We start from the raw sequence: 25,405 nt of genomic DNA, 5'->3' as shown, positions 1-25,405 counted from the left end.
ACGCAGGGAGATTTACAGAACGATAGGTGCAGTACAAAGTCCACAACACAAATGTCAAAGTCCAAGAGGAAAAGTACTAAAAATAACACACAATTATGTATACAAAAAAGGCCAAATCCAAGAACAAAGACAATAAAATAGTAACATATTAAAGAGTAACGAGTGCTGTATTTTATTTATGTGTTTTTTATACATGTGACATTTTTAGTCAGCCTACTAAATTTAAACAGGGTGGGAAAAGAGAAAAAAGGGGAGAGAAAGAACTTTGCAAGACTAGGTAGTAGGGGGATGGAGGATGGAAGATTAAAGGCTTTATTTTCTGCATTGATCCTCTTATATTCTCAAGTGAAGTAAGCAAAATGGCTATAACTGGGTTTTGCTTCATCAGCGTGCCATATGTGTGAGACAAAGTCTCAAAGATGGAGGACCTAAATTTACCTAGTGTTGGTCTTGTTCAGAAAACATGGCATGGAGTGGCAAGAGCTGTGTGTTGTGCTAAAAGGCTGAGGGAGAGTGTTAGCAGACTGCTTTAGGAGAGATGCAGGCACTCTTAACTGCAACTGACAAAGCCTTATACACGAGACAAACAAAAGCACACATTCAGAATTCTATGAGTCATTTTTCCCTGGCACATTTAATAATCACTATCCAAATGCGAATAACATGACAGTGCAATATATTAGGAACATATGGTATTTCAAATTGGTGTTGAAATCCAGATTTTGGTGAATGGATGTATCGGTGGCAGTACGGATCGTTGAACAGTAGTGATGGGAACGATCAAAATGCAATGAGAACTACACACCTGCTCAAAACTCAAAATATGGAAGGAAAATGGGACTTTTGAACATTGAGTTCGCTCATGGCAGGAGGCAAATGTGTCATTGAGCGAAAGAGATAGCGGGGCCAATTAAATCCTTGGCTTATTGGCATCCTTTGGGGTTGCTGCAACAGAAAAATTTATATGTTCTGGAACAGTACATATATAAACAGGAAGTGTTCTGTTTGGCCAGTGTTGGCGCTGAATGGCATGACCGAGACACAGGCTTCAGAGAAAGAGCAATGGGGAGATGGTGACACAAGAAAGCAGGTGAATGGCAAGGCATTGTCGGGAGCACAGAAAATGAGTCACTTTAGTCCTTAGCAATTCTAGTTTCTCCGTCATAATATTCTGTGCTCTGCATAGGCTGTCATGGAGATGGTATTCCAGATGCTTTGCTGTGTTACTGATTTCACATTAGTGTAGCATTGTATGTATATTATATTATTATTATATAGATATTACATTATATTTAGCAGACACACTTATCCAGAGTGATTTACATAGGTGACTCTTTTTACATGTTATCCATTTATACAGCTGGATATTTAGTGAGGCAGTTCTGGCTTATGTACTTTACCCAAGCCTTCAGCAGCAATGCCCCAGCAGGGAATCGAACCAGCAGCCTTTTGGTTATGAGCCCAGTGCCTTGCCACTATGCTACACTGCTGCCTGCACAGACTGCACATATACACACACACACACACATGGGGCTAAGGTATGTGTGTGTGTATGTGTAGGTGACTGTGTGAGAGAGAAAGAGAGGAACTATAATGAAATTAACAACAAGGAAAGGGTTAGATGTAGCTCGCTGTGACGAGCATTTGACCTCGGTCCAAAGTGAATGTGGGTGCTGGATGGGTGAGACACAAGCAATGCGTCAGAAGTATGGTGGGTTGGAGAGAAAGGAGAGGAGGAGCAGGAGACAGGAGAGGGGCAAAGGTTGCAGGGGCTGTAAAGCAAATGCCTGTGTGCTGCTGATAAATTTCCCTGTTATAAAAGACGCCAGATTGTGTACCAGTCTCAATAAAACTGTTTGTCTTCACCCTCATATTATACTCACATACACAGAGACATGCCGCGAAGCACCGATCGCCAAGGGAGATGGACTTCCACGGAAGCTGTTCACACACCTGGTCACCCCCTCCTTCTCCATCATTTATGTCTCAGCACTTATCTCATCATGTTTTGTCTTCTCTTGTTTTTTTTTTTCTTACCTTGACCCCTACCTCTGCCCATTTCGTCACATAATCATAACTCATACTTCTCTCATCGTTCCCCCCTTTCCCCATCTGCCCCTGTGTCTCACCTTACACTGCAATATTCTCTCTGTCCTCTGTCTGAACTGTTCCTGTTCTCTCGCCATGTGCCTTAACTTAGTTTCCTCTCACAGCCAACCACAGCCCAATTCCTCATATATTTCCTGTTGGCGTTTTGATGAAAGAACACACCCTTCTTGACCCATCACTGCCATACCGCACACGCCAATGCACAAACCCATTCATGTGCTTGGAATGGATGCTGTTATTGAACCGTCAAATTCTCAGTGCCTGTTGCTGTTTCTGTGGCTCTTCATTCAGAGATATAGCCCCAGACAAGCTGTTGCATTTTAGCCACTTGGTGTGTGTTATTTCCCTGTGCCATCGATAGCTGTCTGTGATTAAGCAGTGATTAAGTGTGAGAAGGCAGTGTTAGATGTGAGGAAGACTAGCATGTTACTTCTTGTGAGGGCTCATCATGTGTTTCAAGTTCTCTTTCTTCAAAAGAACCCACGCAGGCAAAGATACGCTTGTCAGTGACATAGTTGCCAATTCTGTTATGTAAGAGGCCCCTATGAGAGTTTAAGCATGGGCTTCTCAGAGTTGGACTGACTCAGATAGGCTTAGGAGGATTAAGGAGATGAGACGGGACACCTATAGGGTACGCCTCTGCTCCTCCACCCAGGATTCACCTGGCACCTCTGCACTGAACATTCGCACAAGGATGCAGTAAAAATCTGATGCCTAAATATATATTAATTATCAAACAAATTACAAATGAAGTCTCTATCTTAGGAGTACCTTCTGCGTAGGGGCGCACCACCACTGCTCCGTACCTCTGTATGGTGCAGAATACATTCTGTTAAATGTTTGGCCGTTTGTCACCTACTGGTCATTTGTGAAAGCTGTCATGGGATCTCCACCTGGATTTAAAATCCCTGTTCCTGTGCAGGGCTGCATTGACTGAGTCATAAATGCCCTTTTACTGGGGCGCACAGCTCATCGTATCCATGGTTCAGGGTTTTTCATTAGTTAGCTCTTTACTATCTGTGTATGAAGATAAACATAGGGGCTCATATGCTCATATTCACAGTGACGAATCTTGATTTAAGTGCTTGTCTTTTTGCCGAAGCAGGCGCCGGAAGACCACAGCTCCCAGCCGTAAGTTCTATATGGGAGAGTTTACAGCACGTGTTTGTGCGCATGTATCATGATGTAGAGACACTATCTTTTACTCTAATATTAGAGTGGGTACAACTTATCTGGGCCCTTTGTCATGTTTTTTTTTTCACATAGAACAGCAGAAAATGCAGTCCGGTTTATCACACCTTTATTTACCAGCTGGAGGTAAGCTCATAGGACCTCAATGTGTTTGTTGGTAATTTTGCAGTATAAATATATACAGTTGCAGTTACAGTATAAGTGTTGGTCTATCTATAAAAACAGAAGACTTATGCAGTTTTCAGCCATTAACATTTATTATAGCTAGAAATATGAATACAGAAACATCAAAACAATATGAAGATAGAAATATCTCTATTTATTTTTATATTAATTGCATCCTAAATATTAAACGACTGTTTCCCAGCCACTATAACAGTAGCAAATTGAGGCCAATTCATTTTCCACGTATGAATGACCAAAAAGGTGCATTTTTAGGTGTGATATGGGATACGCATCCTTAACCTTCCAAAATCAACACTGACCATTCATATATGCTCAAACACACAGCCACAGCTTACAGACACACATTGTAATCCTTTACACTAAAATGGGAAATCAATATTGTTATCAGCTGAAGTCTGTTCAGTTTCCCAGCACTTCTCTCTTCTTGCTATACATCACTCAGCATGTCAGTTATAATCATACACCCCCACGTTATGGCCAGCTGAAACCTGATTTCCCACGCCAATGGAGAAAAAAAAGTGTGATGCAGTTCACGTTGTGAATCAGGGCAAGGCTTGATTAATGTGTTTTCATTGTAGGTTGTCCCAGCTTCATGAGACCTGCAGTGTGATTACATGTTGCCAGCATCACTAATTCATAATAAGCCTGGAAAAAAAAACTTTTGAAAAGCATGTCATTTGTCCTCTTTAAATTCAATATTCCATACTCCATTACAGCTAGGTCCTCTTTAAAGAAAGCATAGACAACCCACCACCAATGCCGCTCTGTAGTTGTTTGATAAATTGTGTGTGTGTGTGTGTGTGTGTGTGTGTGTGTGTGTGTGTGTGTGTGTGTGTCTCATGTGTATATGTGTACATAGGTGTCCTCAGAATTTATATTTGGTTTGCCAATTTCATAGTAGCACAAAGCAACATATATACCTTTGTACTTTCCATTGGGAGAATTTGAGGTGAAATAAATGTAAAGAGAACACCTGATGCTCTAGTTTCTAGTTTCTATAAATTTCCCAAGTGTCTGTAAGAAAGGAATAATAATTAAATGCATCTGAATTGCATGAGATTCCACATTCAGAGTGGAAACAGCTGAACATTTGAATGCCGTGGGAATAATGTGAAAAGGCTCCCAGTAAGACGTGCAGCACTGGCTCTGATGAGTGCTTTTCTCCTCACCCGTCTTATCTTTGGCCTCAGGTGGTGAACTATTAGGCCTTTGGTTATAAATAACAGGTTTAAAGTACAGATTTGATAGCTGGCCTAGATGAAACCAGCCACGGTGAAGTCTTTTCTCAGGCTGACTGACCCATCCTCTGTGCATTTATTGCCGTTATTAAGGTGCAATGGCCCTGTGCCGTAATTATGAAAAAATGCCCATGGCTTGTGGTTACCCCGGGAAGGAGTGGTTGGACTTGATTGGTCGGCACGGCTAATAATCAGTCTTTCTCTGTCCATATCCTTGATGGAGGACTTTTTAGATTACACCATACGGTCGCCCTTGTTTTTGAACATGCCACAGTTGCCACAAACATATCAACATTAAGTGCAATGCAATCACCTTTTTAGTGGTTGACATCCCTGTTCATGGAGAGCTTGTTTAAACTTCCCTTACATAATCCTCTTTTACTGCTTAGAGCCATAGGTGGATAGTCTTATTCTAGGAAAAAAATGTTGTATTCTGGAAGGACACAGACTCTGGAAGCACAAAACTGCACCTAAGTACCTGAGCTCACTGCTGCAACCCTATGTTCCCTCCCGACTGCTATGCTCTGCCACTGAACGGTGTCTGGTGGTCCCGTCGCTTCGTGGTGTTAAATGACTATCCAGGACTTTCTCCGCCGTTGTCCCCGGGTGGTGTAATGAACTTCCACATCTCATCCGTTCTGCTCGAGTCCTTCTCTGTCTTCAAGAAACATCTGAAGACACAGCTCTTCCGCTCTCACCTGAGCACCTGAAACACTTCTCCCCTATCTCCTATTAAACTATATTTAAAAAAAAGATGTAGTGGTTTGGCTGTAATAGTTTAACGTAATGGTTCGGTGTAATTGTTTGGTTGTAATGGTTTAAAAGTAAAGGTTTGGTTGTAATGGCTTAACGCACTCGCTAGCTTTACCTGCTAGTTGGTACCTCGCCTGGCCAACCTTTGGAACTTTGTTGTGCAGTACTTCTAATATTGTTGACTCTGTACGGTTCTTTCCTTGTGTTGTATTGTACCTCACTTGTAAGTTGCTTTGGATAAAAGCATCTGCTAAATGAATAAATTTAATGTAAATGTACAATGTGTGTATCCAGGACTTAAGGTAAAGTGCAATTGCACAGCACCTTTTTAAGACTTTTGAGTACATTAAGTGAGCTTTGTATGTGCGTGTGTGTTGGGGGGTGTACACAGAAGCTACATTTTAATTGATGTGGAGTGGCTGATATTTATTTTGCCAGTTGGATTGGAGGGATAATTAAATGTTTCGATTTTACAGAGCCAGGTTGGGTGTCTGGCCAGGAAACTGCATCATCCCCTGCTGCAAGATGTGACATGGAATCTGTAATGAACACAGGGAATCAGGACCTCGGGGCGACGGCGCATTCAAAAGACGACCTCTCCTACAGCACAGTGTCCTTTTCCAGGTTTCCTTAGACATAAAGGGAAGACTGCTCCCTATTGATCCACCAGCACCGTTTTCTAGATGCAGTCTGGTTTTCCTAGAATGTCTTCCATCCAAGAGGTAACCAAGCCAAGCCTCATTTCGATTCAACCATATGGCAGTAGAAGGCTCCGGGGTGTTGTGCCTGCTGGCCATTATCGGGCAGAATTTACAGCATTAATGATTAATTGCTCTATATTGTGCATTACAGCCTAGGACCAAAGTTCGCCTGTTTACTAGAATGGCACTGCTGCCTTGTTGATGACTAATTTCAAATATGGCTGATAAATGTTTCATATATGACTGTTGTGGTAAAGTCAAAATGTCGATTTGAATATGGGACACTCGATGCAGAGCCTCCGAGCTCTCAGCTGCAGTCACGTGTCCAGGTTTTTGGAAGTGTCCTTGCAGGCTGCATGTCTTGTATCAATAAAATATCACTTCCTCAGGACAACCCGGGATGTTTGCCTGCGCCTGACTCAGTGGTATCGCTCCTTTGTGCTCCGCACGTCTCTTTGTTTATTTGCGGAGCAAGCGGCCGCATTAGCGCCTGGCTCGCCCTATGCGGTTTAAGGTGGAGCAGACTTTCCAAAGGAAGGGGTTGTGTCTTTCACAAAAAAACAGGTGAGCGGTTAGGGGATATTAACTAAAGTCAGACAGTACTCCGAAGAGATGCAGGGCTTTGTTTAGGGTGTTTGACCTGATAAATTCCAGTTGACTCTTCGAGACCTTCCATGTGATTGGGTCTGTGCGTATTTTTAAAACCTATTTATTTATTTATATTTGGGCTTTGGAGCTGTACTGGTACAGGAAGCAAGGAGCTGAGACGATCTCAGTTATCCAGGGATGATTCTCGCAGTTAACCCTTAACTGCCAGTAAAAGAAGACCTTGTACACGTGCGCTGATTGTGCCGTAGTTTATTGATTCCTTTCACTTGAAAGGACGATGGGAAATGGTCGCTTGACGGAGGGAAGTCTCCTTAAACGACCTCGCCGCCTCTGTTGGGGATCAGTATTGCTCTTAGTCTGCCACCTAGTGGAGAAAAATGAAAAATAAACTGTACATTTTTTTGTTTTATTTTCGTCTCTATTGCAGTTTTTGTTTTTGTGTTTCTTATGTATTTTATTTTTTTTTAGTTACACGCGAAAACACTCTACTGTACATCTATTTCATGCTGCATAGCAACGCTTTTCATCCTGTGCACCGTGCACATTACACTGATTTAAATCGATGTTTTTTAACATACACATTGAGAACCCTATGTATGTAACGACAGTCAACACCCATTTGCACACCTGACCTTGATTCTGTGATATAATTGGCTGTGTAAAACATTGTATTCGAACGACACTGAAGCTAACGTACACTGGACTACGGTAAAATGGGAACGACTGCGGATGCCCTAAATTTATGAGCGGGACGTGGAAAACGTGAAGGAACTAACCGTATCAGCTAAACCACGTTTCAATTCAAGCATTCAAGCATACGATATAGGATTGCCGTAGCACTACCCCACGGATTTTTTTGTTATTATCAATTGTCTGGTTTAGTTTCATTTCCGACTATATTATATTTCGGTTATGTTTTGATTAGCTAGCCTGCACGGGCTGTCTAAACATACGTTCAAATATACATCTGTTTCATTGTTGAATTTGGCTTACGATGGCCGAAAGGAGTTGTCCTCCACCGGATAGGAAAGTCCTGTGTTTATTTGACGTTGACGGCACGCTGACACCTGCTAGAGAAGTAAGTGAAAGTCTTCGTGTTTTTTTTTATCACACATGCAATGCATGTGGTTGATGCACTATTATCATAAAAATTTATATACGTTTACTACGTACCATTCATACATATTAATGTTGTATCTTTGCATTTTAAGTTATTGTTGGACTGTCGAATATGACAGTCAAACACATGACGAGACGGTCAGTACTCGTGGATGTGACAAATCACACTGCTGGTGCCACTGCCGACACGTGGAAACTTTTGCGTGTTGTTTGAGCGCCGAAGACATTCGTGTTTTCGTCTAATGCTCGAAGAACTCAATAACGTTGCTCAGTCAGCAGCGCTGATGGCTTAACGTGCGGTGCAGTATCAACAGCTCCTCGAATCGTTTTACAACTGTACTTACTCTGCAGATAATGTCTACATAATTAAAATATTTGACAGTATCGCTCGATTGCATCGGAAAGATACGCATATCGACCAGTTGACAGTACATTTCTATCAATATGCAAAATTTTATATTTACATATGAGCAGTGTTCTGTTTTGTGGCACTCGGATCAGTATCTTAGAAAAGTTAAAACATGCGTTGCGATTATTGTGTATAGTAAAACGCAGTTTCTCACGAGTCCACAGTTGCTGTCGTGTATGTTGCAACATTAAAGGAAGCTAATTCAGAATAGTACCGTTCCTTTACTCGTTTTACGCAATGCTTTTGGTGCACTGTTCACAAGGAATACTCCAGTGGGGAAATGTTGTGTAATGTCTCAGAGCCCTTAACATCCGTATGGCTGCAAAAATAGCAATCAGCTCCTCATTGTCTGTTCTGCTGGTTGTGCCAACTGATATTGCGCGGGTTATTCAATACAGCTACCTGAGTGAAGATAGACTCATCAGGTCAAACCACTGGTAATACTCTGCGCGAGTAACGCAGATCGTGTACTGCGTGCCTCTTCTCACGTCTTGAAGCCCAGCCCGGGGGCGTTCGTTATTGTATGTCGTATATTAACCGTTTGGTTGCGTTACGGATGTATGTTTTAACGATGTACCCGTCAGCACATGAATCGTTTTGCAAATGCAGATGTATTGCAATAATTGTTTAGGCATCAAAATATAGGTGTAGGAATAAATTGTAGATCGTGACAAATCTAAGAATAAGTGGCATTACCCGAGTTCATATATATATATATTACCCGAGTTCATATATATATATATATATATATATATGTGTGTGTGTGTGTGTGTGTTTTCCCCATGCATTCTTTGTAGGGTGACCATACGTACTCTTTTTTCCCGGACATGTCCTCGTTTAGACACGCATGTTTTAGGTCCCAAAACGAGGACATGTCCGGGAAAAAGAGGACGTATGGTCACCCTACAAAGAATGCATGGAGAAAAACATAGAGTCAAAAATAAATAAAAATGTGGTCGTGGACGTATGGTCACCCTAAATATAGACTTATAGCTGGATAACTTTTTTTAATCAGAACGCAGCTTTACCTCACTGTGGCTGCCTGACTGATAATTTGATTTTTTTTTTTTTTCGTTTTTTTTCACGCGCCTAAAAGTAAGCCCGTATCTGTGTGTCCATCCACACTCTAGAAGATTGATCCGCAGCTGGAAGAGTTTTTTCAGTCTCTGCGCAAAAAGGTGAAGATCGGAGTCGTAGGCGGGTCTGACTACTCCAAGATTGCCGAGCAGCTGGGGAGTGGAGATGACGGTAAGAGCATTTATCATAACCTTCATTTCTTTTTTTTAAGGTCCCTAATTTACACTTTAGGTCCCTAATTTACAGTTTTCACACCAATGGTAAGATATCTTTAGCTTTCAAACACCTGCACTTTTTTTTTTGGGGGGGGGGGGGGGGGGGGGGTGCTTTTCAATTAATGACCTGCACAGCTAACTTGGACGATGATCCCTGTCAAGTAGCAATTTTAGGTCCACAAACAAACTTGCAGCAGCAGGGCCCCCAGGATTCCACAGTTTTGCTTAGCAGACACTCTCATGCTGAGCAAATTACATGGTTTACAGTTTTACATGTTATCCATTTGTACAACTGGGTATTTACTGAGGCAATTCAGGATAAATACTTCACCACCACTGCTGTGTCTATATGTGTACATCGATATACTCTAAACAGGGCACAGACATTCAAACCCACTGATACTGTAACTGATACTCCCTCACCTTATTGCAGTGGTTCAGAGGAACAACACAGCCAAACCACAGAGAGGACATGTATCAGTGCTCAATACACATAGGCCGCAAAAAGCTATCAGTAGCCAGCAGAGGTGATGCCCAGTAACTTTTTACAGATAGAAATCGGTTATCTTGTGTAATTGGTAGCAATGCATTGATGATGACTCTGGGAAAATGCACTGTGGTGAAAGCTGGAGCACACAGTATAAGGTGCTTATGAAACACAGAAAGGGTTACAGAGAGAAACTGTACAGTGCTGAGGAGCTGTCTGGTGATTAGCCTCTGAAGTAAACTAACTACAGCAACTAGAGTAATTTAAGAAATTGCCAAACTATGCATTTGTATTGTATTCCTTGAAGTTTAAGGCTGTTAATCTGTAGTTCAGTCCCTCTCTTCTGTTTACTACAGAATGTTAACATTACCTCCCCCCCTCTTTCCTGTGTGCAGTAGTACACAAGTTCGACTACGTGTTTGCCGAAAACGGCACAGTACAGTACAAGGATGGAAAACTCATCTCCAAGCAGGTGAGGAGAGCCAAGGGGTAGAAAGGGGAGAGAGGGGAGAGTGATGGTGGAAGTACTGTGTCATTATTCATATTTAAGATACAGTTTCGACATAATTATTCAAGGTTGCTCAGAACCATTTGACTTTATCAATGTTAGTGACAGCAACAAGACTTAATTGCTCTTAGGTGTGATACTGTTTTTTAAAATAGACGTAGACTCTATTTTTGCATTTGTTTTATGGAGTAAAGCCATCTGTTGCACAGCTGTAAGGCCTTGGGATTCAGGCTTGGTTCCCCGTGGGGTTTGCCAGTATGCTTCATTTGGCTGGTGATGGGTATTGCTACAATGGCTGTGTGGTGGTGTTTTTTTTTTTTCATTTGGATTGGCTGTTGTTTCAGGCCATACAGAACCAGCTGGGGGAGGAGCTATTACAGGACCTGATCAACTTCTGTCTCAGTTATATGGGGCTCATCAAACTGCCGAAGAAAAGGTGAGGCCTAGCAGCAGGTCCATACTGACTCCCCTTCAGAGCTGGTTGCATCTGGATCATGTGTGGATTCCAGTTGCTGAGACACTGAAGGAGTAACTAAGAAATTAATTTAAACGTTGTTTTTAAAAATGGATCCAGATTCAGATAATGTTTTTACTCCCCTTTATGTTTCTTAGAGGGTATTATGAACATGTAGAATAGTATTGTTGTTGTATGACAGGCTAATGTGTTAGTGCCTTCACTGATGCCTGCTATTGTCCTTTTCATTACATTGTTTCATCACACATTATTTGTCATGTACCACATTATTTGCCATCCAATGTTTAATATAAATTTTTATGGCTAAACAATAGTTTTGTTTAACAAGGACAGAGAGAGAGACAGGCTCCAGCACACTGTGTTAACAAAACTGTATTTTCTCCAATAGGACCTTTGTTCTCATCCAAACCATGCTCCGTCTATTTTGTCTCTGTATCTGTCTGTATCTCTCTCTTTACTTCCTTGTTGTTCTCAGGGGCACGTTTATTGAATTCAGGAATGGAATGCTCAACATCTCTCCCATTGGTCGGAGCTGTACACTGGAAGAGCGAATCGAATTCTCTGAAATTGACAAGGTAGCAGCAAGGTGTTTCATGCCATAGTTTTCATAGAGCAGATCTGGATGTGTTGAAGTCTCGCTACTTAGCACACTTCCTGGAATTGAGGGGAAGCTCTGTGGTAGTGCTAAAGGCACATTGCTGACACCTCCTCCTGTCTCCACTCAGAAAGAGAAGATCCGAGAGAAGTTTGTGGCAGCCCTGCAGAAGGAGTTTGCTGGGAAGGGACTGCGATTCACTAAGGGTGAGTAAGGAAATTCAGGGAAATATCTCTCTGTGCTTTAATGTAAGAAGCAGAATTTATAAAATATGCCAGCCACCCTACCACCCTGAAACATCCTGACAAATGGCTGAAGCTATGTGGAGCTGGTCTTGGTTAGTACTTAAACTTGGAAAACCAGGTTGCTTATGGAGAGTGGTACTGCTTGATCAGTAGTGCATAAACTTCTGTGTGTACCAGGCAGAAATCCACTACTCAAGTGCAGTGATGGGGACACTGTTCTGAAGGAGACTCTCTCTTTCAGATGTGACTTAAAACTGAGGTCCCAAATGGCTGCTGTTTTATCACCCAGGTGGGTGCTTCACACCCATTCCACTTTGTAATGAATGTGAAGTTTATAATGATATGTAAATGACATTAACAGGTGTTATTTTTCTCCTTCTTCTTATTCTTATTACTGCAATTAGTCGTAGTAGCAATATTATTATGTAATTGTAATTACAATTGCTCACTAGTTATTTTTGATATGTTCAGATGTACATTAACAAACTACCACGTGATGCATATTTTTTGTTAACTCCATGTATTTATGAAGTTAATTCCACTGTACTTCCTTAGTTTCTTGCATTGTATAACAAAAGAAAAAGATCTTCGCACTTCCATGTTAGCATGCATTTGTGTTTAACCGTGAGTGTGCGTGTATTATTTATGTGTGGCTTTATTATTTAGTGTAAAGACTGAGGAATGTGTCACTGGGAGTAGAAATATTATTCACTATGTCTGGGAGTCTGCACTGGTGAGCTCTTAATCCTGTCTGTGCGTTGGATGTCCCTGTTTTTTTTAGCATTTTTCTCCCCTACTGATAGAGAAGTAGCCGCTGGGTCATTGCCAAATGAGCTGTAAGCCTCAGTCAGTGAGCTGTGAGAGAGAACAGACCTCAGTAGCCTGGAATGGTTTGAATCCCAAATAGCTTATCTCCCAAGCAGTACTTGTATTTTCAAATGTATTACCAGGGCGTGTTGGATGAATATTTATTATTTAAACCTGTTATTTCGCTAACATAAGAGGGAGGGAACAGGGCGTAACTGATTTGATTGGGGTGCTTATAATGTGTTATTTGAGAGTCATTCGAACACTTTGCATCGGTATACTTTGCATGAGTTTAAATACTGGAGAAAAGCCGAACCCTGAACCGTCTTTGTAACAACTCGGCAGCTCTGATAACAGAAATAGTACGACCGCAGCAGAACTTTTGGAGTCTGAATGCCAAAGGCAATCTAGATGGAAGTAACAGTCACCAGAACGGGAAACAAACAACATATCTATTTTCATATTCAACGATTGCAACATGGCGTATGTATATATTATATCAGAAGTCAAAGTACCTTGCCCATACTCATATTTCACTCTCAGGGACCTTCTGGGCGCATTTGTCACGTGTGTGTGTGTGCCTTATGTTCTTATGGGTTTGGCATTTGTACAATTTGCGTTGTTGTATGTTGTTGTATTGTTGTATTTTCCTCTGTTTAGTGAGCAGTGTTTGTGTGTATGTGTAGGTTTCTGTTCTTCATGAATTCTGTGCTGCAATTTTTTTTTTTTTTTTTTTTTGGTGACGCAGCTAAGCCGTGTCTTAGCCCCATGCCCCCGATGCTATATGGGAACTGAGCTTGTTGTCGAGGTGTTCTTACTAACTGGAACTTGACCTTTGCCAGGGTAGCACATTTTTGGCAGGACATCCAGCTGAAGCAGTATTTAGTGTGTAGCTACTGTCTGGATGTGTACACAAAAGGAAAGGGACGCACACTGAATGAGAACACCACAGAGATTCATTCTGAGGGTTGCCGGGTAGTGAATTTGTGCCTCTTTTCTTTTGCGTAGATTCTCTGTGTTTGGGGGAGGGGGGGTACATGTGTACTTTGTGTCGTGCAATTTGTGATGTTTGAGTCTAAATTAAGCACAGAACCTTATGTAGCTAAATGAGGCTTGTAGCTAGTGAAACATTAGCCTAGGGGGGTTTGCTGCAGTACCTGCTTCTTATTCCCCCCAGAACTCTCGCAGCTGAATTGCGGTGCGCTGCGCATTTCAGCTGCTGCAGTGGGATGGCGGTATGTCTCACACTGCAGACACTTCATATTCTCAGTCATGTGGTCAGCGGTGGGGGGAGGGGTGAGCAGGAGGCCCGGGATGGGGTGTTTCTGACCCCTGTCCATCTGATTGGTTGTTGTGTTCACGCGTACCCAGCCCTTTAAACATTTTTATTTCTTTATACTGCCAGAAATCACGGTGGGGGGTGGGGGGGAGTGAGTGTGTGAGTGTGGAGTGTGTGATGGATCCTTTCTTGTTTTGCTCCTTCACCAATTCACTTGAGTGAAACTTGCCTTTTTGCACTTTCAGTAGTTAACTCAGTGCCACCCAGTGCAGTTCACTTTCAGAAGGATTTTGCCCTTTTGTTTCCCCCTTGGCGCTTGAAGATTTGCAGCTTGTGCTGCTCTGACTTAAATATTTATCTGTTTGTTATATCAACAGAATGTGGAACTGTTCGCTCTGTAGTTTGTTGTTTATTGCGTGAAGACAGATACTGTCACTGCTAAACCCCAGGCCTAGAGGAGAGAGAGGAGAAAGTATACAGGGCCGTGTGAAGAAGGGTGTCATGCACGTGAATGAGTGTGCAGGAAAATTAAAGAGTCAGGAAAAAGTGAGTGATTGCAATAGGAGAGATTGGGGGAAAGAGCAATGGAATGGGAAGGACAGCCACTTCTGTCTGTTCTTTTTGTTTCTTTGCATATTTAAACTCTTAAGATTATTGCTTGAGTGTGACCTATGTAAAAAAAAAAAATCATGTCACTTCTGAGTGAGAACTTTATAATATTCTGATTTTAATATTGTTTTTTTTTTTTGGTTATTGTGCTCTTTGTGTCTTTGTGCACAGGGGGTCTCATAAGTTTCGACGTGTTCCCAGAGGGATGGGACAAGAGACTGTGCCTGGATGTTCTGGAAAAGGAAGGGCTGGATGCCATCTACTTTTTTGGCAATGAGACTGCACCTGTAAGTGAGGGTGAGAGGAACAGGCAGCGGGTGGGTGATGGTAGGGCAGGGAGAGAATGAGTGGGAATTGCGAGAGAGAGGAGCAGTGTGGTATGTACCTGGGGTTAAAGAGGAAGGTAAAATGCCTTCCACACCAAGGTAAGGGTGGCAGCGTGGTGTGGTGGTAAAGGGCAGGGCTTGTAACCAAAAGGTTCCTGGTTCGATTCCCCACTAGAACACTACTGTTGTACCCTTGGGCAAGGTACTTAACTCAGAATTGCTTCAGTAAAAATCCAGATGTATAAATGGGTAACATGTAAAGTTGTCACCTATGTAAGTTGCGCTGGATAAGAGTGTCTGCTAAAAGAAAAAGAAACATTTTTACAAGGGTTATGAAAAATAAATTCATACTACATGATGGTCAATGGTGTGTGTCATACATAGCTTTCCCCTGCTGCACCCTGCTGAATGACAGCGAAGACCCAAAGGGAAAGAAACCGATAGTAGAGGGGAAAAAAAATGATAGATGGCTGTCAGAATAGCATAAGGGAAAAAGAGGATTTGAAATGCGTGTTTTGATGCATACTGTACCCTCTGAAAAACAGCAACCAAAACTATCATTTGATATTTTAAACAAATAGTCTTTTCATCACTTTTAGGGGGGTAATGACTACGAAATCTTCAATGACCCACGGACCATCGGCTTTACCGTCACCTCCCCCGAAGACACAGCTCGACTCTGCCGAGACCTTTTCTTCAGTGATTCCCCTAAGGAATCGTGATGACTGGCGCTTAAGTTTTGTGTGCCACATGTGCTCCCCCTGCTGTTTAAGACTGATACTACACAAAGAGCAGGGACAATGGGTGTGATGCATGTTGATATACTTCTGTACTTGTAACTGTTGTGGTTGTACTAAGCACTGTTGTAAGTGTAAGTGATTATACACTATAACTTAATGTCGAAAACTGGAAAACGGAACAAGAAGGCAAACTTAATTAATTATTTATTAACTGAGTCATAACACTGTCGGAGGGACACCTCTAAAAGGGAACATGGCTGTGTGTCTGTAAGTGTCCATTACAGGCAAGTGTTTTTAACAGTGTTTTTAACACCATATTCCCTTTTTTGCGGGGAAAAGTTGGTGTTGTACTGTCAAAATCAGTAAGCATTACTGATAAAACAGCCAGAAGAATGGGCATCTCCGCTATTTCTATTTGCGAAAAGGGACCCAGTATTGTTTTTGCTTTCAGGTGACCTATACAACCACTCTGGTATGTTTTACCAGATCGGTTAAGTGACCTCATGATGTGACGTGTTGCAACACAGCAGAGCACAGCTGATTTTTTTAACGAAGAGAGGAAGCAGTGGAGCTGGCTCTTTGTTGAGACCCGTGTATGAACACCACGGGGCCAGCCTGCGAGCTGCGGAGAATGAGACGCAGCTGCTGCCCTTTATCAGGGTGCTCCATTTCAGCTGTGCTCAGCGGCAGTGATGCTGTCTTCTGGCTGTCTCACACTGTACCATACTATCAGTATACCATGTCATCTATTTTTTTTTTTTTTAATATATTTTATAGGGTAGAAAATGAAGAATCTCCAGCTGCAAAAACTCTTAAAAAGCACCCCAGTGTCCAAGGTGATGTTATTCCCACCCTTGGCCCCTGGGAATTCAGTGTTGGAGCCTCAGTCAACTGTGCCTTGTGAACTGGGAGCCCTATTCAGTCTCATACTGGCACACATGTTCAGACGACCCCCCTGCTTGTGTCTGTCGGCTGGCTGTACGGACAGCATAGGACCAGCTATAAGCTAGTACCAGCCCTCCTCCCATCACCCTGGAGCCTGTACGAACAGGAGTGTATGTGAAGGGAGTGGACTAGTGGGTACAGTTTTGCATAATCCTTTTTGGGGTTTTGTTGATTTTTTAATTATTGGAACAGCTAAATAACGTTGTGTAACGTCCATGTAACAGAAGAATAATGTTATGTATTTTTAATAAAATGTATTGTGGGCATCTTTGGCTGACTTTTGTACAACTAATGAAAAAAATATCCTCAATATGAATCAATATGTAAAAGGCATAGACAAATTGCCTGGGAGGTAATAAAAATCATTTTGATCCAATATAGCATTGGCAAGTAATCCAGTCCAGGTGAAGAGCCGTCTGACTTAAGGTCTCAGGCCACCATGGTGGTTTGCTTTTTTTAACATATATGTGAAAAGTGGTTCATTCCACTCCAGACTTATATGTACCCATGAAAAGTCACTTGTGCTCTGAAGCTGAACAAATCTGTGTTTTTGTATAGAAGGACTTAAGACTTGGTGTAATAATGCAGATGAAATGAATGTGAACAGTAAGGCAATGTTATAAAAAGCATGGTTGATAACTTAGCTGCCCACAGTCTGTCAGTCCATAGAGTTTTATATTGAAATGCCTTTATTATGACCTAATGCCAGTCACAGTGGTTTGACCAAAAGAAAGTGCTCTGAATTAAAATTTAAAACAGTCAGTTCAGGAAACAAAACTTTCTTTTTGTTACATTTAGTATCAGAAACTGGTTTAACAATCATGGCAAAAGAAAAATTACTGATAAAAATCCTGCATTGAAATTTGTAGATATGTGGAAAAAATAATCATATAATCATATCACATTCCAAATGTAGAAATGACAGTATCTGATTTTCAACAATGAAACTGATGACTGTTATTAGATATTAGATAAATTAGATATATCTGTATCTTAATAGAAAAGGGGGATTTGTACCCTGTTAATTACCAGTAATTTACTTTCTTAAGTAAATGGTCCACATTCACAAATTGGACTACAGTTCTAAATGATCTACCCTGAATAGTCCTGACATTAGCCATGGGACTTGTAGTCAGTTTGGCAGCACTTATCATAGTCTGTGGTTATGTGCAATCTTTTGACTACAAAGCCCAGAGGCAGTGAATCGGATAGAAGTCTGTACAGAGCGCAAACTCTGAAATGAATACTAGTAACTCCAAGACAGGAACACAACTGAAATAATAGAAAACCTGTAGTCATGATTGAAAATAAATAATTAAATAAATATATAAATAAAGGTAAAAAATACAAATACGGACTGGGATGATGGAATTCAGGAAGAATTGTTGCTTTTCTTTTCACAGTAAAATATATGTATTTACCTAATACCATAACCTAATCTTCTTGTCTACCTCTTCTCATCTATCTCTCTGTTGTCTGCCTGCCCAACATACTCCATCACATCTCTTTCTCCCTGTCAACCACAGCACCATAAACACATTCTTCAGGTACCACCCAAGACCTCCCTGTGCTACGCCCATAAAATGTATCTACCCTCTTTCCTTCTCCACTCCTCACTTCCATTTTGTTTCAACACTGAACATAACTTCAACCATCAGCAAACTCAAACTTCCACCTCAGTATTCACCTCATCCTCTCACTTCCTTAGATACCCCCTGCTATTTCCCACAATCCAATGCTCCCCTTCCCTCTCATAATTTCCCCATTTCCCCTTTAAACCCCCAAGCCCAGAACCTCCCACCCCCCTCCCCTCCAACCAGCCCACTCCATGATAGCACTAGGCCGGTGGTGAAGCCTAGGAGCTGATTATCTGCCCAGACCAGGTTTCATGCTTCGAGCCAGGGTTGAGATGAGTGATTACCACCTCCACGGCCTGGATCTTCAAATTTTTGGGTGGGATGGGGCACACCTTGTATGTCACCTCATCTCCCTCCATTGGCACATATTCTCCCTCGATACTAAAAGAGACAGAGAGAGAGGGAGAGAGGAGCGGAGTCAGAAACTCAGAACCTTTCCAAAATCACATATGGGCCTCTCTGTTCCATTTTTCTTCAAAATACAGCTAGGTGACATAATAACAGTTTTTAATCATATCAATTATATGTAATAAAATATGATTTTTATATCAAATTAAATACAAAAATTCAAGTGAAATTTAAAATTCCTTGCTGACTACTTCAAATAAAAGATGAGTGTTTCCATGTAAAATCTGCAAAACTGAAAATCCTATTCACTCTTTTTATGTAGTTGAACAATGCTACTTTTTACACAACAGCTCCTAACACATACAGGCACACCGGCATTTAAACACATGAAAGTGTTCAAAGTTCAACTCAAAATGCTACTATTGGCACATAAAGTGTAGATATTAGTGTAGATCAGTGTTTCTCAATCCTACTCCTGGAGCCCCCCCGTCCTGCATATATTCTATCTATCCTTGCTCCAAACACACTTGATTTAGTGTGATTAACATGCTCTTGATTAAATCAGGTGTGCTCAGATAATCAAAAGTGCCACTGATGAGTTCAGTCAGGTAGGTAGAGCAGGGAAAGATGGAAAACGTGCGGAGCAGGGGGGCCCCAGGAGCAGGATTGAGAATCAGTGGTTTAGATGATAGCGGCAATAAATAGCCAAGGCTTGGCAGAGAACTCACGTTTATATTGATAGTTCTGAACCTTCTTTCATGATCAACAAGTTTGCAAGTAAGGATCTGTTTAATCTTCAAAAGTGTCATCACTTTATGATAATTGTTAAAGGAATAATAAAAACGAATTTAATTTACATTACAACAAAAATGCCACAACGTAGATATGTAACTCAATCACAGTAGTTAATTAAGCAAAAAGCAAGCAGTTGCTACAGGCCTATTCTTCCTTAAATTGGAATGCTTTTTAATTATGCAAAATGATCAAAAGCATGTGAAGGATGCTCATCAAGCAAAAATAACCTCCACCTCCCATATTTGCATCTCACAGGCCACCACTAATATTCAGTGCATGGCCTCCTAAGCAGTTTACACTTGAAGCTGGCAGCAGGCGTCAGTGAACTCGTGCTGTGTAGCTGCCTCGACCACACGCCCGTCACCGGGACAGCAGCAGGACGGTGCCGCTGTCAGCCACTCACTCAGAGATGTGGACGAAGATGTCCTCGCCGCCGTTGGAGGGGCGGATGAAGCCGTGACCCTGCGACCTGGAGAAGGTCTTGCAGACGCCCTTGAAGACGGGGCCCGACGTGGCCCGCACCGTGCTGCAGGGACACACAGGCAGTTGCCCAGAGGCCGCGGGACCATATCAAAATGTGCAATTCACAGAGGCTTACAAAAAGAGACACACTGATACAGCACAGAGAGCACATGATCCTGACCCACTTACTATCACACACCCACACACACACATTCATACGCAGGCACACATTTAAAGCTCAACACTCAAGGCTTTTACACGGACTTCCTGTCTGTATTCAAAGGTAATGCCATTTCAGCCTTGCAATGAGAACATGTCGAACAGAAATATACAGGTCGTGAAATTATATTGTTGGCTTTTATAGCCTAGAGCATTATTGGAGCTCCTTGTTTGTGGAAAAACATAAACATGGTAAAACATCTCAGCTACACCCTGTATTCATTTACAATTCTACAACGTCACAAGAAAGTTGTAAACTTTTGTTATTTTAAACCTCATATTTTCTATTCCATCTTTCAGACTCCTCCATTCTGGAAAAAGGTCTTACATACAGCTATTGCTACAGTGCCTCTGTCAGTCTGAATAAGTGATATAGTATTGCTAATTTGTAGTCCAATGCACTAAGGGGAAACATTCATTTCAGCTGTCTCAACCACTGCCTGAAGGCCCAATATACTGTAAGAATTCTGGACAAATACAAATCACCTGCTGAACAGTTCAAATAAATGTATACAGGCTAGGCTAGGTAAATAATGCACCGCTTTCTTTGAGCTAGTTTATCTTGGAAGAGAGAGACCTTTACTTTGCTTATCTTACCAGAGATGTGCCCATCAAACCAGAAAGTGAGTCATGCTTAATCTAACTGGATGTCTTCTTTGAGCACACTGAAACACATTTTCACTATACTGGAGTGACCATGGGACTGACCCGCAGACTTCCTGATATCTACCTCCAAGACTATGGAATTAAAAGTTCTGTTTTTTTTTTTTTCAACCTGTCATGGTGATTGCAATCTACCATCTCCTGAAACCTTAATTTTGAACAATTACCCTGCTCACCTCTTTGTCTCCAGCTTGTATCCCTTTCTGAGGGACAATAGTACACTTATATTACATTACTGTTATTTAGCAGACATTCTTATCCAGAACAACTTACATAGGTTATAATTTTTACATGTTACCCAGTTATACAGCTGGATATTTACTGAGGAAGTTCTGGGTTCACTACCGTGCCCATGTGTACAGAAGCAGTACCCCAGCGGGGAACTGAACCAACAACCTTTTGGTTACAAGCTCTGCTCCTTACCACTATGCTACAATGCCACCCCACTTGACTGGATTTGACTGCCTTCCTCTAAGGGATCTGAGCTCACCTCCTTCTCTCCTGCCTCAAGCATGACAGCCTGAACCAATCAGAAATCTCCACACACACACACACACACACACACACACTCAGCCACACACATGCTGCCGGGTACTCACGCGGAGTATGTGCGGGTACGCTTGGTGGGCAGGGGGCTGGGCAGCTCCCCCGGCTGGGGGGGCTTCCTCTCCCACACCCGGCTGCCCTCCCTCAGGAAGGGGAAGGACAGGGAGAGAGGGGTGCGTGGGGAGCGCAGCGGGGGCTCTGAGGGGGACGATGGGTCTGGATCAGCCATCACTGCGGGACAGCCTTTCCCAAACAGCACCCTCTGTCTCTCCTGTGACTCTGCGGCTCTGCGGGATAATCAGCAGACCTGAGTGACTGCTACCGTGGCTCGGCCCGCGCGCACGTCCGACACAGTGGACGTGTGGGTGAGTATCTCTCTGCAGTTGGCTACGTGTATATCTGACTGACTAGCAGAATAGTTGATTGGTTGTCTGGCTGTCCCCTCAATGCAGCCAGACTTCCTGGAGCATGAAGAAAAAAAAGAAAGATTAGAGAACGATGTTAGTCCTGCAGTCACTGTATATACAGAGAATAATTGCTGGATGTAACTTTACATTACATTTAGTAGATTCTCTTATCCAGAGTGAACTCCAGCACAATAGAACATAACTGTATCCATTCAAGTTGAATGGGCGACAGTGTCAGACCAAACTAACTACACTCCCAGACCAGTGAGTGTGAGCATAACACTATTCAAGCCAAGTTAACTTGTGCAGCCTGACTAGACAAGGGAAGCCAAGCATACTATCATACATCAGTCATTGACATATGGTAATATTGTTCACTGATATATTGTAGTATTGTACAACTTGAATTCTTCATTCAATGAAAAGTGTTATCTTGGCCACGAACAATAAATTAACTGTTTATTGTGTGTAAACAGTAAAAACAAAAAATGTACAAATATATACAGACAATGGATCTAACTAATGCAAAACTCAAGTTAGCTTATGTTGGACAATGTTATGCCCTTTATACCTGATGTGTTTCAATAGACAGTCGCACAAAGGAAATGTAAGCCAATCAAGAAAGATCAACTGTTTTCTGTATTATATGAAAATGTAAAAGCAAGCTTTTTGAGATCTGATTGCTCGCAACTGTTATTCAAACAGATGGAAAAACTAACCCCACAAAAAATGCATGACTGAAAGACAGAAAAGGTGACAGAAAATGGGAAGATGTGGACAAAGAAGGAAGGGGAAACAGACAAGACAACTCTATACTGTGCCACTGTAAACTCTCGGTTTAAAATGAAGCAATAATTTCCAAATGGCAGCTGGACCACTGCCTGTCTGGGCTCCACCTCTCACAGGACATTAGCCTGTGCATACCACTCTGGGAATACATTAATACTTCAGCCAATAAGACTCAGTCAATTTAATATTGTTCAGCCGGTAATGCTACATGATTCAAGGTATCTCCTCTGGGTTCTCATTTAAAACCAATTAACACGTTCAGCCTACAGTGAAGGAAGTGAATGGAAATTCAATCATCTTTTAAATGGAGGAATTTCTGTGTTTAGCTTAGCAGAAAGTCAGATGCTGCACACTCAACCCACTGACACCAGAGGGTAAGACTGTGTGGATAAATGTCATGAGACTCTTCACACACTGTGCCCTGAATGCAGACAAATGCGTTCATGTAAGGGCTAACTGGATCCTCAGGGCTGAACGTGACATGTGCAACAATCTAAATATAGTGCCTTCATGGTGAAAGCTGCCCCCTATTGACAAGAGGGGTCAAGCAGAAATCCAGGAAAGGTAAAGATTTAAGAAACGTTTTGGTAGATATAACATATGTAAGGTTGAATTAAAATGACCCATACATTTTGAGGTTTTAACGAATGCAGCATTTTTGGTCAATGGCGTTTGGTCAATTTCTCCAAGGCCAACAAGGTTATAAACAAACCAGTTCTAGTACGGCTGACATGTCCTTGATTAAATAAGGTGCATTTTAATCCTAGCTGACGTCAAAGCAGCCAATGGAATGGTGGTGGTTGTCAAGTCTCGGCAGTCCCAGCGCAAAATACAACATCTGTTTCAACCGGACATTCTTGTTTATTGCTACTTTTGCAACACGGCAATGACGTTTTTCTTAAGCCTGTGAACATACTGAGATGTTAAATAAATGCCATTAAAATATGTCACAGTAGTTCATACGTCCTGCATATTAAAAATATATATATTTAATGACAAAAAAACGCCAAATAACAAAGACTTGCTCTGGGCCTGATAAAGCAGACCATGCAAATTTAAGTGAGCCTCCAGGATGTGCTTTATCAATGGGGCGACGGGACTGAATAGATCCCAGACCGACGCCTGCTCCGCTGTCCTCGAGAGGTGGACAAAAAGACAGATGAGGTGCTAATTTTAAACGGACAGATAATGATCAAGACTGAACGAGGCAGACTGAAAAATTAAACTCGCCTCCCGTTCACGAAAACATTACTGGCTGCGTCTATTTCAAAAGCATCTGTATGTGAATCACGTAATTCATTAATAAACAAAACGCTAATGTATTTGCGGCGGCCCTCGTTTTTGGAGGGATGGCGAAACCTGTATTTTTTACGATATAGCACAATTATCTCATGAAAAATTACGAACTACCTTAATAACAAGAGTAGGCTACTTGAGTCAACCACCGACACGATTCTCTGTGATTTAAAACAATTCCTTTTGATTCCAGAACATTCGCTTTAAATCCCATTGATGTGCGCCAATTGAAACAGCTGGGAGAAGGGATACTGAGCCTATGTCTGAAAATGATGATATGGTTATGCGATATTGTTTTAACGCGTTGCTCAGCTTTACTAGAAAACGGCTGTTGTTAAATGCTGTTCGAAACCCCGCGAAGGTTTGGTGTTGTAAACGAATAAACAAACAGTATCTGATAATTGAAATTAAATGCAAAAAACGAAAATACCAGCCAAAACAGAAACAATACAAAACACATGGACAGTAGCCACTCACAAACAATCGAATCCTTACCGTAAAAATATAAAGCCTGTTGTCGGTCAGAAGACGAACAGAGGTGCAGATGTTTTCTCACAACCTATTATATAACATGTAAAAAGATGCATTCAGTTAATCCGCGCAGACAAGTGGAACACCTTTATCTTTTTATGCGAGAGACTGCACGGCTCAGCGAGACTGGTTTGAGCCTACTCACACCCCGACGGACAACGTAAGAAAAAAAGACAAAAAAAATGGAGCAAAGGGGTGGGTTGGGGGGGCGACACATACGTTGACACAATTGGACGAGTACCAGCGTTGACTTGCCCTGTGAAATAATTGCCCACCGTTGCAACAGTGATGCTCATATTCCTGTCATTGCGAATAATTCCATTATGAAGCTTTCTTCTGATCTTCAAAAAATTATTTGCGCAATGTTTTATGGCTGTAAATATTTTTCCACAGAAATGCTACAAATCTTTCTGCTTGTTTTAACGCATGAGTAAAGCCAGGAAAGTAAGGTTCATCATTATTATTATTGATGGGGGCAACGTGATGAGTCAAGGAGGCCTACACGACTCGTTACTGTCATCTAACCCTCATCTAACTGTCCAAGGAAAAATATGCCATTGATATTTTTTTTTATAAAAATGTGCATTTGAGTGGACGCATTCCGCGAGTCTCATTTCATAGTAGAATTCCTGTCATAAATCATTTGATCACAAGTTTTAAGTTTATACTATAACGGCACAGTATTAGCATTTCGTGATGAAATTAGCGATGCGTTTTATCTTGCGTTTTGTAACGGTTATCTAACAGTGTTTAACAAACCCCTGGTAAAGAGGCACGTTTACAAAACGGCCACTCCTGAGGACAATGACACATAACAGAGGTGGGCTTCCCAATTTGCGCCTTCGATGTGTAAAAAAACAAACAAAGATGACGTACGGTGTTCATCTGGGTCCCCATGATGAGCTTACAACGTGAGTAACCCGTTCATAGCACGACTAAGCGTCACCATTTTTAGGCCTGATCTTTTTCCGGACGTAAAATCCCCTAGCGTAACCTTTGCTCGGGGATTCGGATTAACGCTCCCTCAATCCTGATTTGAACAGAAAAATAAAGTGTTAAGAAGAAATAAATATATATTAATTAGATGTA

At 41.8% G+C, this 25,405-nt stretch overlaps 2 protein-coding genes across 3 annotated transcripts; one reads left to right on the top strand and one right to left on the bottom strand.

The window, feature by feature from the left end:
* Positions 1 to 7,501: 7,501 nt before the first annotated feature.
* Positions 7,502 to 15,972, top strand: LOC118784848 (phosphomannomutase 1-like). Its single transcript, XM_036539300.1, has 8 exons — positions 7,502 to 7,865; positions 9,446 to 9,563; positions 10,490 to 10,566; positions 10,947 to 11,038; positions 11,553 to 11,652; positions 11,803 to 11,878; positions 14,784 to 14,899; positions 15,538 to 15,972. Exons 1-8 carry the CDS (start codon positions 7,782 to 7,784, stop codon positions 15,658 to 15,660), a joined length of 786 nt encoding a protein of 261 aa, XP_036395193.1. The 5' UTR covers positions 7,502 to 7,781; the 3' UTR covers positions 15,661 to 15,972.
* Positions 15,973 to 17,633: 1,661 nt separating this feature from the next.
* Positions 17,634 to 24,461, bottom strand: csdc2a (cold shock domain containing C2, RNA binding a). Of its 2 annotated transcripts, none has more exons than XM_036541989.1 (4): positions 24,281 to 24,461; positions 21,347 to 21,754; positions 19,807 to 19,929; positions 17,634 to 18,641 (listed from the first exon to the last, which is right to left on the bottom strand). In XM_036541989.1, exons 2-4 carry the CDS (start codon positions 21,520 to 21,522, stop codon positions 18,479 to 18,481), a joined length of 462 nt encoding a protein of 153 aa, XP_036397882.1. In that variant the 5' UTR covers positions 21,523 to 21,754; positions 24,281 to 24,461; the 3' UTR covers positions 17,634 to 18,478. The 2 variants fall into 2 exon arrangements, with proteins under 2 accessions (XP_036397882.1, XP_036397891.1); XM_036541998.1 differs by having other exon boundaries at positions 21,347 to 21,580.
* Positions 24,462 to 25,405: the final 944 nt, after the last annotated feature.

The sequence above is a fragment of the Megalops cyprinoides genome, chromosome 1 (genome assembly GCF_013368585.1).
Source record: "Megalops cyprinoides isolate fMegCyp1 chromosome 1, fMegCyp1.pri, whole genome shotgun sequence".
NCBI lineage: Eukaryota > Metazoa > Chordata > Actinopteri > Elopiformes > Megalopidae > Megalops > Megalops cyprinoides.
Note: the sequence above shows the minus strand (reverse complement) of the source record. Positions and strands in the feature narration are given on the sequence as shown.

Excerpts from the sequence above, each read along its gene's own strand:
- LOC118784848 (XM_036539300.1), top strand. The coding sequence starts at position 7,782 with ATGGCCGAAAGGAGTTGTCCTCCACCGGATAGGAAAGTCCTGTGTTTA. Across the intron at positions 11,653-11,802 it reads AATTCTCTGAAATTGACAAG|AAAGAGAAGATCCGAGAGAA; the intron begins GTAGCAGCAAGG and ends GTCTCCACTCAG. Across the intron at positions 14,900-15,537 it reads TTGGCAATGAGACTGCACCT|GGGGGTAATGACTACGAAAT; the intron begins GTAAGTGAGGGT and ends CATCACTTTTAG.
- csdc2a (XM_036541989.1), bottom strand. The coding sequence starts at position 21,522 with ATGGCTGATCCAGACCCATCGTCCCCCTCAGAGCCCCCGCTGCGCTCC. Across the intron at positions 19,930-21,346 it reads CGTACCCGCACATACTCCGC|CACGGTGCGGGCCACGTCGG; the intron begins GTGAGTACCCGG and ends GTGTCCCTGCAG. Across the intron at positions 18,642-19,806 it reads ATCTTCGTCCACATCTCTGA|TATCGAGGGAGAATATGTGC; the intron begins GTGAGTGGCTGA and ends TGTCTCTTTTAG.